General features: G+C 44.9%; 1 protein-coding gene across 4 annotated transcripts in view; it reads left to right on the plus strand.

Annotated features, from left to right (window-relative positions):
* LOC126320425 (CUB domain-containing protein 2) overlaps window positions 1–13637 on the plus strand; it is a 1159067-nt gene that overhangs the window by 1023426 nt on the left and 122004 nt on the right. For all 4 annotated transcript variants that reach the window (XM_049993929.1, XM_049993913.1, XM_049993920.1 and 1 more), the window contains one exon: window positions 2656–2864. In XM_049993929.1, coding sequence (XP_049849886.1) covers window positions 2656–2864 — 209 coding nt within the window. The remainder of the gene's footprint in view (window positions 1–2655; window positions 2865–13637) is intronic.

The raw sequence follows: 13637 nt of genomic DNA on the forward strand, positions 1-13637 counted from the left end.
TTTGTCCTTCTTCCACTACCAGACTGATGCTTTGGTTGCTCTTCGCGTAGATCATCTTGAAAATTATGTACGAATATTTCTGAATTAGTCTCTTTTGTACAAGCTGAAAGTGACGGAATAGACTACCTATCAACCTTAAGCAGCGTTGGTTAGATCTCTGCCGATAAACTGTTCAAAATCAAGGAATTTTATCTCAGGAATGAACCCTCACCCTACTTCGCGGTATGCGCTACGTTATAACTCCCTAGCACATTAAAATTTGAATCGGGAACATTGGCTTCCGCCGGCAGTGTTCTTATCTACTGAGCTATCTAAATACAACTCACTAGTCGCCCTCAGAGCTTCCCTAGTGCTAGTAGCTGTATCTTCTTTCCAGACCTTTCCCCAGGAATTTTAGTCCAACAAGCAGTAGGAGGAACGAAGGAAGATTAAACTGTAAAGTCACATTGACAGAAGGTACAGAGGTGAGCTCCTTGAAAGTGTGGAAAGCAGTAGAGAGTTACTGGTGAATGTGAAGCAGTGAGGGTTGTGACTCATGCCTGCATCGGTAGGATCATAGTCGGCGAAAGGCAAGGTTCTGAGTTCAATTCCCAGTCCGCTAGGTAGTTTCAGTCTGCTAAGTAGTTTAAAAAGCTTTTATGGCATCATGTTATTTCGTTTTATCGATTTGAACGAAAGAGAATCAACACAAGTACTTTATAAATCTGTGTAATCCGTTACTAACTCGAACATTACCTCTCTGTCTATTAATACAGGGACAGCGACTAGAGATGACAGGAGAACTAAAGGTTGAACACAAGGCGAAAAGTTAGGAATAGCTCGGGTGATTATGGTGTGGGACGCATCGGAGGTGTTGTGGTTGAGAAATAACTCTATATTCGTGAGATATTATACAGGGTGTTAAAAAAAGGTACGGCCAAACTTTCAGGAAACATTCCTCACACACAAAAAAAAAAAAATTATGTGGACATGAGTCCGGAAACGTCTACTTTCCATGTTAGAGCTCATTTTATTATTTCTCTTCAAATCACATTAATCATGGAATGGAAACACACAGCAACAGAACGTACCAGCGTGACTTCAAACAATTTGTTACAGGAAATGTTCAAAATGTCCTCCGTTAGCGAGGATACATGCATTCACCCTCCGTCGCATGGAATCCCTGATGCGCTGATGCAGCCCTGGAGAATGGCGTATTGTATCACAGCCGTCCACAATACGAGCACGAAGAGTCTCTACATTTGGTACCGGGGTTGCGTAGACAAGAGCTTTCAAATGCCCCCATAAATGAAAGTCAAGAAGGTTGAGGTCAGGAGAGCGTGGAGGCCATGGAATTGGTCCGCCTCTACCAATCCATCGGTCACCGAATCTGTTGTTGAGAAGCGTACGAACACTTCGACTGAAATGTGCAGGAGCTCCATCGTGCATGAACCACATGTTGTGTCGTACTTGTAAAGGCACATGTTCTAGCAGCACAGGTAGAGTATCCCGTATGAAATCACGATAACGTGCTCCATTGAGCGTAGGTGGAAGAACATGGGGTCCAATGAAGACATTACTAACAATGCCTGCCCAAACGTTCACAGAAAATCTGTATTGATGACGTGATTGCACAATTGCGTGCGGATTCTCGTCAGCCCACACATGTTGATTGTGAAAATTTACCATTTGATCACGTTGGAATGAAGCCTCATCCGTAAAGAGAACATTTGCACTGAAATGAGGATTGACACATTGTTGGATGAATCATTCGCAGAAGTGTACCCGTGGAGGCCAATCAGCTGCCGATAGTGCCTGCACGCGCTGTACATGGTACGGAAGCAAGCAACTGGTTCTCCGATAGCACTCTCCAAACAGTGACGTGGTCAACGTTACCTTGTACAGCAGCAACTTCTCTGACGCTGACATTAGGGTTATCGTCAACTACACGAAGAATTGCCTCGTCCATTGCAGGTGTCCTCGTCGTTCTAGGTCTTCCCCAGTCGCGAGTCATAGGCTGGAATGTTCCGTGCCGATCAATTGCTTCGAACGTCTTCCTGTCGGGACCCCTTTCGTTCTGGAAATCTGACTCGATACAAACGTACCGCGCCACGGCTATTGCCCCGTGTTAATCCATACATCAAATGGGCATCTGCCAACTCTACATTTGTAAACAATGCACTGAGTGGAAAACCACGTTCGTGATGTACACTAACCTGTTTATGCTACGTGCTGATGTGCTTGATGCTAGTACTGTAGAGCAATGAGTCGCATGTCAACACAAGCACCGAAGTCAACATTACCTTCCTTCAGTTGGTGAATCAAGGAAGTACAGTACATACTGACGAAACTAAAATGAGCACTGACATGGAAATTACCTTCCTTCAATTGGTGAATCGAGGAAGTACAGTACATACTGACGAAACTAAAATGAGCACTGACATGGAAAGTAAGCGTTTCCGGACACATGTCCACATAACATCTATTCTTTATTTGTGTGTAAGGAATGTTTCCTGAAAGTTTGGCCGTACCTTTTTGTAACACCCTGTATAGTTGCTGCGTAACTCTTAAAGAGGGAGAATCTATGGTTTTGGCAGTTGTGAATGTGAGTTTGGGACGTATAACTTTGTATTGTGTCGGCAGAGAAGTTGTGAGGAAGGACGCGTGTGCCCGCAGCTGCCCGCTGGACTACGTGAAGGTGTACGACGGGGCGACGAACGAGTCGGCGGTGATCGGTACGTACTGCGGCCAGCAGCGCAACCTGGTGCTCTACTCGTCCGAGGCGGCGCTGCTCGTCACGTTCGTCACGCTGCCCAGGACCGCCAACACGCAGAACCGCGGCTTCAAGGGCATCTTCGAGTTCAGCGAAAGCTTCGTCAAGCTCGGTGAGTACCATTCCGATATGCCTTTCTCTCCAGGACAGTGGTTCCGAAAGCTTCCGTCGGATTTTTCAGATGTATTTTTTTTCCTTTGTCATTTTCTGTCAAATGTGCTTTTAGAATTTTATTTCACTGCCAGCTAATTTTCTCGTATCTTTAAGACTTAAAAATTGTAATACCTCATCTCTATAACATTCTAAAGGCGGCACTAGAACCACTTTCTCGGGTCCTCCGTACCGCTTTTCACCACTTGGCAGTTTCTATTCCGGTGTCCTCTTCTTACCTTCAAGTCATTACATTTACCCTCGCCTCGTATTTTCACGTATTTGGTAATTAATATTGCAAGCACTGAAAATTTGTGCGAAGCCGCAACTGGAACTCAGATTTCCAGCTTTTAAATTATTACAACATCTTCCTTAAGTCCGCCTACGAAGCTGAAAGGCCAGCGCGTCTGACGTATGGATGACATGGCTTCAATGAGCTGCACTGCCGGGTGTTTTTGACGGTCGGAGGACATGAATAGGCTACACTCAGTCTCGTAAGCCCATTGCAGGTGTTACTTGAGAAGTAGCGGCTTCATAGTCTGGGAAGCGGGTCGAGCATGTTAGCGCAGTGGTTAGCACACTAAACTTGCATTCAAACCCGCGTCCTGCCATCATGATTCAGGTTTTCCACGATTTACCTAAATCTCTTAAGACAAGTGTGGGGATGGATCCTTCGAAAGGACACGGCCGCTATCCTTCTCTGTCATTCACTAAGCCGGCCACTGTGGTCGAGTGGTTCTAGGCACTTCAGAGCCGGAACCACGCGGCTGCTACGGTGACTGGTTCGAATCCTGCCTCGGGCATGAATGTGTGTGATGTTCTTAGGTTACTTAAGTAGTTCTAAGTCCAGGGGACTGATGACCTCAGATGTTAAGTGCCATAGTGCTTAGAGCCATTTGAACCACATTTTTCATTCCCTAAGCCGAGCTTCTGCTCCGTCTCTAATTACCTCGTCGTTGACGAGACGTTAAATAACTATTCCCCCCCCCCCCCCCCCTCCACCCCTGCACCTGGCAGGGAAGCCGACAACGGCCGAGACAGCGGTGTGCTGACTCCCCTGCGCATCAAGCCGCATTCAAATGACGCAACTCACAGAGTATGACACAGCGATCGTCCGCAGCTCATGGTCGTGCGGTAGCGTTCTCGCTTCCCGGGTTCGATTCCCGGCGGGGTCAGGGATTTTTTCTGCCTCGTGATGACTGGGTGTTGTGTGATGTCCTTAGGTTAGTTAGGTTTAAGTAGTTCTAAGTTCTAGGGTACTGATGACCATCGCTGTTAAGTCCCATAGTGCTCAGAGCCATTTGAACCATTTTTGACACGGCGATCGCTCACAATGCCTAGCCCGTCAAAGTTGGAAGGCCGAGCTGAAATATTTATCATGTTGCAAGTTCGACATTTCTGGACGGTTTCACTAATATTTCATTGTCTTCAATCTTCATCAATTTAAATCTCACCTTTTCATTCCAATTGATTAAATCACTCCATAATCATTCCTCGTGGCAAGATAAGCCATGCAGAGACACCAGGTTTCAATTACCGGTATTGCCAGGGCTTCTGCCTTGTAGGAAGAACTGAAACGTGGTGTATTCGACGTCGTGATGTCAGTTGAGGAGCTAACTAGCCGAGTAGTAGCGGTACCAGCTACGCTAACGCGACACGGGCTGGGACTGTGGTGTGCTGACGTCACCCGCCATCGCCCGCATCTCGATGCAACATGCTGAGCGTGACATGGATGTCGGTCGGTCACGATTGGCTCATCTGAGCCCAGAACAACAGCGCTAGGCCTGTACGCTATAGACGTAAATGACTGAATACGTAATATATCTAGTTTTCTATAGCTCCTTCGTTTCTGTAGTTTACAGAAAAGTATTTCCTAAGATCGGGAGGGAAGTATCCCTCCATTTAAAGAAATAGAAATCAGTGCGAATAAATAGGTAAAAATATTCGACTTCTTTTGGGAACGACATTCTTGGACCCTATACACCAATACTTTGTTCACGCTGTAGAAAATACTGTAACCAGCTACAAAAAAAAAAAAAAAAAAAAAAAAAAAAAAAAAAAAAAAAAAATGCTTCGTAGCACTATGGGACTTAACATCTGTGGTCATCAGTCCCCTAGAACTTAGAACTACTTAAACCTAACTATCCTAAAGACATCACACTCATCCATGCCCAAGGCAGGATTCGAACCTGCGACCGTAGCGGTCACGCGGTTCCAGACTGGAGCGCCTAGAACCGCATGGCCACACCGGCCGGCTAACCAGCTACAAGTTTTTTTTTAATATTTTTATTGTACCGTTACTAGTTTCAGGTTTGGGTCCATCGTCAGACTATAGCGCTGCCTTCTTTGCAAGTTTTACATTTGTGTCCTAAAATATAACGAAGTTTTTGTGATAGTATGGTTTACAAAATGTTTTATATTTGCGTCCTAAAACGTATCGAAGTTTTTGTAATTACACAGCGTTACAGTACTTAAACTTCTTTATAATTTAGAACGCGTATGTAAATCCTTTTGTAAACCATACAATTACAAAAACTTTGCTGTATTTCAGTAAACAAATGTAAAACTGGCAAAGAAGTCAATGCTACCGTCCGATGATTGGCCCGGGCCCGAAAGTAGTAACGGTATAACAAAATAAAATAAAATAAAAATAAAAGAAATGAAGAAACTTGCGGCTGGTTGCAGTATTTCCTACAGTGCAATTGACGAAAATACCTGCGGTCTTCTCTGACCAAAATGGATAAAATAATGACAGTATATTTATTGGAGATAAGATGGAAGTCCGCGCCAGAAGCCGAGAGGTCAGTCAGTGTAGATGTCTGCCAGGTGGAGGATCTAGTTTCAATTCCCGATACTAGCAAGGACTTTCCCTTACTGGGAGGGTTGGGGCAGGGGAGGGGGGGGGGGGGGTGCACTCAGTCTCTTGATGCCAGATTAAATGAGAAATAGTGATTCCATGGTGTGGAAAGTCTGTAAAAGCGCTGGGCGAGCGGTGTGATGAACACATGATTCTCCACATCGCGCCTCCCGGGATTAGCCGAGCGGTCTAGGCGCTGCAGTCATGGATTGTACGGCTGATACCGGCGGAGGTTCGAGTCCTCCCTCGGGCATGGGTGTGTAATTGTCCTTAGAATAATTTAGATTAAGTAGTGTGTAAGCTTAGGTTCAAATGGTTCAAATGGCTCTGAGCACTATGGGACTCAACTGCTGTGGTCATCAGTCCCCTAGAACTTTTAACTACTTAAACCTAACTAACCTAAGGACATCACACACATCCATGCCCGAGGCAGGATTCGAATCTGCGACCGTAGCAGTCGCACGGTTCCGGACTGCGCGCCTAGAACCGCGAGACCACCGCGGCCGGCTATAAGCTTAGGGACTGATGACCTTCGCAGTTAAGTCCCATAAGATTTCACACACATTTGAACATTTTTCCACATCGCACTCGCATAACGCCGCAAGGCAGAGGATGACAAGGCGGCCGGTCGACATCCATTAGGCCATCAAGGATTGGACAGGGGCTCGTTAAGAAATAACATGAGACGACGACGTGCATCCCACAGCCGGGAGACAAAATGATAGATCACGATTCATCCGAAAAATTCTGACCAGAAATAGCTTATAAATTAAGGCGCTCACTTAAAAATGTGTCATTCTCTTCCTTTTAGCACTGCCGGTGTGTCTACGACCCACCCGTTAACCGAGAACTATGAACACAGGTTCTACTAAAAAAGACTGAAAAACGAGAATGCAGAGATAACTTCTCACCCACCAACTCATATAAGAGTGGACACAATCTATACAGAGAGACGAGCTCTGAGATACATTTGAAGCAGCGTACAACGACGCCCCCGTATCTGTCATCTAAGCTCAGTTCGACTCAGCGCACAGCTACCCTACAGCCACTGTGCAGTTGGAGGTGGCCGCTGTGGATACCAAATTTCGTAACTCGTATGCCGCCAAATCATCTTCAAACTTAATTATGAATTCATCCTAGTACACTATACACACTGATCAGCCAAAACGTTATGACCTACCTAATAGCCGGTATGTCCACCTCTGGCACGAATAACAGCGGCGACGCATCATAGCATGGAAGCAATGAGGCGTTGGGTATCGCTGGAAGGAAGTTGGCACCTCATCTGCACAGGCAAGTCGCCTAATTCCAGTAAATTCCAGTGAAGGGGGAGGGGGATGAGCTTTGACACCACATTCAATCAGATCCTAGATGTTTTCGATCGGGTTCAGATCTGGAGAGTCGGTGGGGGGGGGGGGGGGGGGGGAGCAGCACGTCAATTCCTCGAGGCACTCAATCACACTCCTGGCCTTGTGAAATGGCGCGTTATCTTACTGAAAAATACCACTGCCGTAGGGAAACACGATCGTCAAGAAGGGGTATACGTGGTCTGAAACCAGTGTACGATACTCCTTGGCCGTCATGGTGTCTTACACGAGCTGCACTGGACCCATGTGTGCGCACGTGAATGTTACCCACAGCATAATGGAACCGCCGACAAATTTTCTCCGTCCAACCGTATAGGTGTCAAGGAGCTGTTCCCCTGGAAGATGACGGATTCGCGCCCTCCTATCGGTATGAGGAAGAGGGTGTTGGGATTCATCAGACCGTGCAATGCTCTTCCACTGTGCCAACATCCAGGGCCGATGGTTATGTGCCCATTTCATTCGTAGTTGCCGATGTTGCGGTGTTAGCATTGGCACATATATTGGTCATTGGCTGCGGAGACTCATCGTTAGGAATGTTCTGTCCACTGTCTGTTCAAACGCACTTGTACTATGTCCAGCATTAAAGTCTGATGTTAGTTCCGCCATAGTTCACCGCTTGCACTATTTTACCAGTCTGCCGAGCCTACGACATCCGACACCTGTAAGGAGGGGTGGTCTGCACTCAGTCGAACTCAGATTGCGGGCCTTCCCCATTCTACACACGGACAGCACACTCACTGATACTGCATGCACCGTGCGTGTGTCTGACCAGCAGTCATTCCTCATCGGACGACGCTGTTTTCGCCGGGATGTGTTTATATCGATAGTAGGTCGGTGGTCATAATGTTCTAGCTGAACAGTGCAAGGACAACAAGCAAAACTTCGTTACTTGCCATCATTCCCGGTGTTACAATTCTAAGGATAATCAGTGTTCGAAATAAGATCCCTTTATGGTGGACATATAATCCTCCTACTCGCATAGTAGAAAGATCAACAAAAGTGACTGAGATTACCTGTTTACGTCCTTTTAATATTGTAGGTTTAATGACAGAGGTTAGACACACACACTCACACACACACACACACACACACACACACACACACACACACACACACACACACAATTGAAGGTAGTCCACCATTCTGGAGATGCGAAGGGTAACGAAAGAAAATAAGTCACCAGGTACGGATCGAATCCCAATTTGGTTTTACAGACAGTACTCTGCAGCACTGGTCACAAACTTACCCTGCATTTATAGCGAATGTCTTGCCCAGAGCAAAGTCCCAAGGGCTGGAAAAAACGCAGGTGGTCCCTAAATTTCAGACCAATATCCTTAACATCACTTTGCTGCAGAATTATTGAAGATATTGTTAGTTCGAATAGCAGACTGTTAACAAAGTAAGAGGATACGCAATAGGTTCCCAGATGTGTAACTGGCACGCAGAACTCTTAAGTAACAGAACCCATTACGTTGTCGTCGACAGCGAGTGTTTATGAGAGGCAAGCATATGGTCAGGAGTGTCCCAGGGAAGTGTGATCGGACCCTTATCATTTTCTATACGCATAAAAGATCTGGCGGACAGGGCGAGCGTCAATCTGCGGCTGTCTGCTGATTATGCTGTAATGTACGGGAAGGTGTCGACGTTGAGTGACTGTAAGAATATACAAGGGGACATAGACAAAATTTCTACTTGGTGCGACGAATGGAAGCAAGCTCTCACTGTCGAACAATGTAAATTAATGCACAAGAATAGGAAAAACAAACCCATATTGTTCGAATATAGCATTATTAGTATACTGCTTGAGACAGTCCGGTCCATTAAATATCCATGCGTAACGTTTCAAAGCGATACGAAACGGAACAAGGATGTAGGGATCCTTGTATGGAATGGGAATGGTCGACTTCGGCTTGGGACAATTTTACGGAAGTGTGGTTATTCTGTGACGGAGATCGCGTGTAGGAAATTAGTACGACCCTTTGCTGAGTACTGCTGAACTGCTTAGGATCCACACCGAGTCGGATTGAAGCAAGACATCGAAGCAATTCAGTTCAGGGCCGTACAGTTAGATTTATCACCAGTGGGCTCGAAAAACACGCAACTATTACGGCATGTTTCGTGCACTCAAATGGGAATACCTGGAAGAAAGAAAAAGTTTTCGAGGAACACTATTGAGAAAATTTGAAGCTGACTCCACAACGATTCTACTCCCACCAACGTACATTGCTATTAAGAGACACGAAGATAAAATGAGAGAAATTGGGGCTCGTATACGGAGACTTACGAAAAGTCCGTCTATTTTCGAGTGGACAGGAAAGGAAATTACTAGTAGCGATACGTGATACCCTACGCCACGCACCGTTTGGTGCCTTGCAGAGGATCGATGTAGATGTAGAATAAAAGTTTAAGTTACTGTGTGAGTAACGTGTCGCAGGCGTTTTCTGTATTGATGCTGAAACACACTTCCTGCCGGGTTCGTGTTGAGAGCGGGTGCCTCTCCTGGCTGGCAGTCGTTCCCCGCGCCTGGCAGCGGCAGAGCCTCGCGCGGGGTAGCCGGTTGCCGTGATTAATGGCGGCTTGCAGCATTTGTTCACGTCGCGCCCGCAGATTTCCCATCGGAGTCTGATATCGGGCTGTTGTTTTCGCTCAGTCGCGCACTCTCTTTCCCGCCAAAAGGTCGGATAAATCGGATAGACTTCCATATTCCGGTTCAGCGCTGCGTATAGCCAAGCTGCTTTTAAACTCTCAGGTCCCCGAGCGACTGAAGAGGGGAACGTAACTCGGATCTGCTGCTCAGGTTCCGCGGTGTGCGGCCGTCAATAAAAGCCAGATTATTTTCTTTATTGGTTTTTTAATGCTTATCCTAAGGAATAGCTAGCTGCTGACTTGGTATTGTACTCACGTTTCAAAGTAGCTTACCTGCCTGAGATTGTAACTATATTTTCTTCATTTCCAAGAAAAAGGATCAGATACTTGCTTACATAGCGTAATGCGTAGAGCGCATAGCGTGGAGGTTAGACAGTCCCAGATGGAAGACATTCGCCATATTAACGAGATGGCAAGCCTAAAGCCGTCCTCTCACGGGACTTGAAAACGCACGTGGAGAGGAGCTGGTGACGTCACACCGTAGAATTCTACGTCTCACTACACTGCGGAGTGTCAAATGAAGCATCTGGCATTTCAGATTTCTGCTTCGTGGAGAGGAACGTGGCCAGTGTGATGCTACATCATCTTACGTCATGAGCGGAGCGTAGGAGCCGCCGTACTGTATGACGCTCAACATCGTATTTTGCGCGTTTTGGTTGGTTGGGTTCTTTGGGGATAGAGACCAAACAGCGAGGTCATCGGTCTCATCGGATTAGGGAAGGACGGGGAAGGAAGTCGGCCGTGCCCTTTCAAAGGAACCATCCCGGCATTTACCTGGAGCGATTTAGAGAAATCACGGAAAATCTAAATCAGGATGGCCGGACGCGGGATTGAACCGTCGTTCTCCCGAATGCGAGGCCAGTGTGCTAACCACTGCACCACCTCGCTCGGTTTGCGCGTTTTCTTTCTTGTGTCGTATGTGGTACGAATGTAAGCTCTTTCACAGCATCAGAAACTTGAGGATCTCTCGCGAAGGCGTCGTTTTAGCTACGATTTATTACAATAAAATGACAAGGAACTACAGATCGGTAGCTAAAAGCATCGTGTATTTGATGCTTTTAGTGTTACAGCTTGTGTGCTATGGAAGTATACGGTTTCAATGCTACGTCACAATGATCTATCAAAAGTAAGGCGTCTCGGTGTTATTTTCAATAGTTAAATAATGATATTTGTAGATTCAGTCGTTAGATATTGTAGACCATGTACGGTACCTCAGCTACAATATCGAAGCTGTGGTGTAATTGATAGGTTTGTGAGCTGCGAAGCCAAAGCTGACAGTTTCACGTTCAGGTCCTTTTAAATTTTTTTATGTCCTTTGGTTTTAGGTCTTTCTTATTACATTAGTAGAAGTATTACTTATGATAGTTGATGCTATTTATTATAAATAATGTATTTGCCACAGTTCTTGTTGCATAGACAGATGGCGTGATTAATGGCGTCTTGCAGCATTTGTTCACGTCGCGCCCGTAGTTTTCCCATCGGTGTCTAATATCGGGCTATTGTTTCCGCACAGTCGCGCAATGTTATCCCAGTGCCCAGAAACCTTAATGTGACTGCTTGTCTATGTCAGATAGTAAACACAAGTTACACACTGGAAGTTTTTGCTTTTTTGAAACTTTGTGTAAAATATATATAAACATGTCTCTTGGTTTGATGGAGTGTCTAATGTTTGTATCCCTCCGATAAATATCTTTTCAGAGATGGTGAACAGCTTCAAAAAAATCTCCTCTTCTAATCAAATGAAATTACGAAACAAATCACCACATTGAAACCTGTGTGATGAAGTACGTTATTTCAGAGTGATGGTAAGCAATACAACACAGAGGATATGGATATTATGCACGCACTAACTGACTTTACACGCTATACCTTAAACATACTCAATTTAAAACCGACATTAAGATGGAGATTCAACTAACCAATAACTGCTATTAGTATGTATCTCAGATTGTTTACGTCATTATGCAGTGTTCCTCTGCCGCTCGGAGTGGCCGCGTGGTTTGAGGCGCCATGTCACGGATGGCGTGGCCCCTCCCGCTGGAGGTTCGAGTCCTCCCTGGGGCGTGGGTGGGTGTCGTGTTCTTAGCTTAAGATAGTTTAAGAAGTGTGTAAGTCTAGGGACCGATGACCTCAGCAATTCGGTCCCTTAGGAATTCACATACATTTGAACAAGTGTTCCTCTACCAGAAATTCGCTGTGCACGTCATCGACGAGTCCAGAATCTTCTTCACGATTTTCTCCACTCTTCTACGACAATCGCTATCAGAGTTAGCTCAGCAGTTTTACGGACGTCCATTTACGAAAAGAAACTGTGTGCAGAATGAGATTTTCACTTTGCAGCGGAGTGTGCGCTGATATGAAACTTCCTGGCAGATTAAAACTGTGTGCCGGGCCGAGACTTGAACTCTCGATTCGAATTCTGGAATATGTACTCCGTCTTCTTTTTTGAAGGCATTTTGGAAGGCTGTGTTTAGTAACTCTGCTTTGGCAGCTCTGTCTTCGATACTATCTCCATTGCTATCGAGCAGAGAAGGCATTGATTGTTTCTTGCCGCTAACTTACTTCACATACGACCAGAATCTCTTTGGATTTTCTGCCAGGTTTCGATACAAGGTTTTGTTGTGCAAACTGTTATAAGCGTCTCGCATTGAAGTCGGCGCTAAATTTTGAGCTTCTGTAAAAGACAGCCAATCTTGGGGATTTTGCGTCTCTTTAAATTTGGCATTTCTGTTTCGATGTTTCTGCAACAGTGTTCTGACCCGTTTTGTGTACCAAGGAGGATCTTTGTTTTTAATTTATTTGGTACAAATCTCTCAATTGCTGCCGATACTATTTCTTTGAATTCAAGCCTCATCTGGTCTCCACTTATATTATTAATTTGGAATGAGTAAAGATTATCTCTCAGGAAGGCGTCACTGAATTTCTATCTCATTTTTTGAATAGGTATATTTTTCGTTTATTTTTGGAGGATTTGGAGGTTACAATACTCAATCTCGCTACGACAACCCTGTGTTCACTAATCCCTATATCCGTTTTGATGCGGGTTATTAACTCAGGATTATTTGCTGCTAACAGGTCAAGTGTGTTCTCACAACCGTTTACTGTTCATGTGGGCTCAAGAACTAAGTGCCCGAAATAATTTTCCATCGTCTATGTATACTCTGTCTCTCCTGATAGTTTGTAACCACAGTGCTGAAACATCCTGTACACGTGTAGCCTTGCGGCATCCGAGGTTACGGATGTGTCTCGTACGACTGCTCGTACCGGATTCATGGTCGCCGCGCTTTGCCGGATCCCATAATCAGGCGCCTCCTACAACTATTATTCTTTAGAGTCGGGTTGTATTTTGACCGTTACAATTCATGGTTATTGATAACTAAGTTATCTGTGCACGCGAAAAGTATTGATAAAATACAGTATATGTTACTCATGGGATAACAATCCTTTACGAAGTTCATATACTGCTTTTAAAATAAGGATAACTACAAATAATCATCTACATTTCTTAATAGTAACATAAAATATTTTCCATATTTAATCAAAAATAAATATGTTTCACGTCTGTTTAATATTCCATGTGTTACATGTTGCGCAGCTTCTCAAAATTGCGAAATTTTTTTTTTTGTCTAATGGCTAAGCAGAGAAAACGCTAGGGGTGTTTTTATTAAGAGTGTCTTTTAATGCATAACGTTTATTTGGGGAAACGATGCTAGATGACAATTATCATAAAACTGTGGGAAACTTAGAACTCGACTACAATGCTTCCGCTGAATGGAACTTGGAATTACATTATAATACTTCGTTTGTAACTGAACACGATAAAAAATTAACACAAAATTTTAAACCGGCTGTAGCAGAAAGACAT

The sequence above is a fragment of the Schistocerca gregaria genome, chromosome 2 (assembly GCF_023897955.1).
Source record: "Schistocerca gregaria isolate iqSchGreg1 chromosome 2, iqSchGreg1.2, whole genome shotgun sequence".
NCBI lineage: Eukaryota > Metazoa > Arthropoda > Insecta > Orthoptera > Acrididae > Schistocerca > Schistocerca gregaria.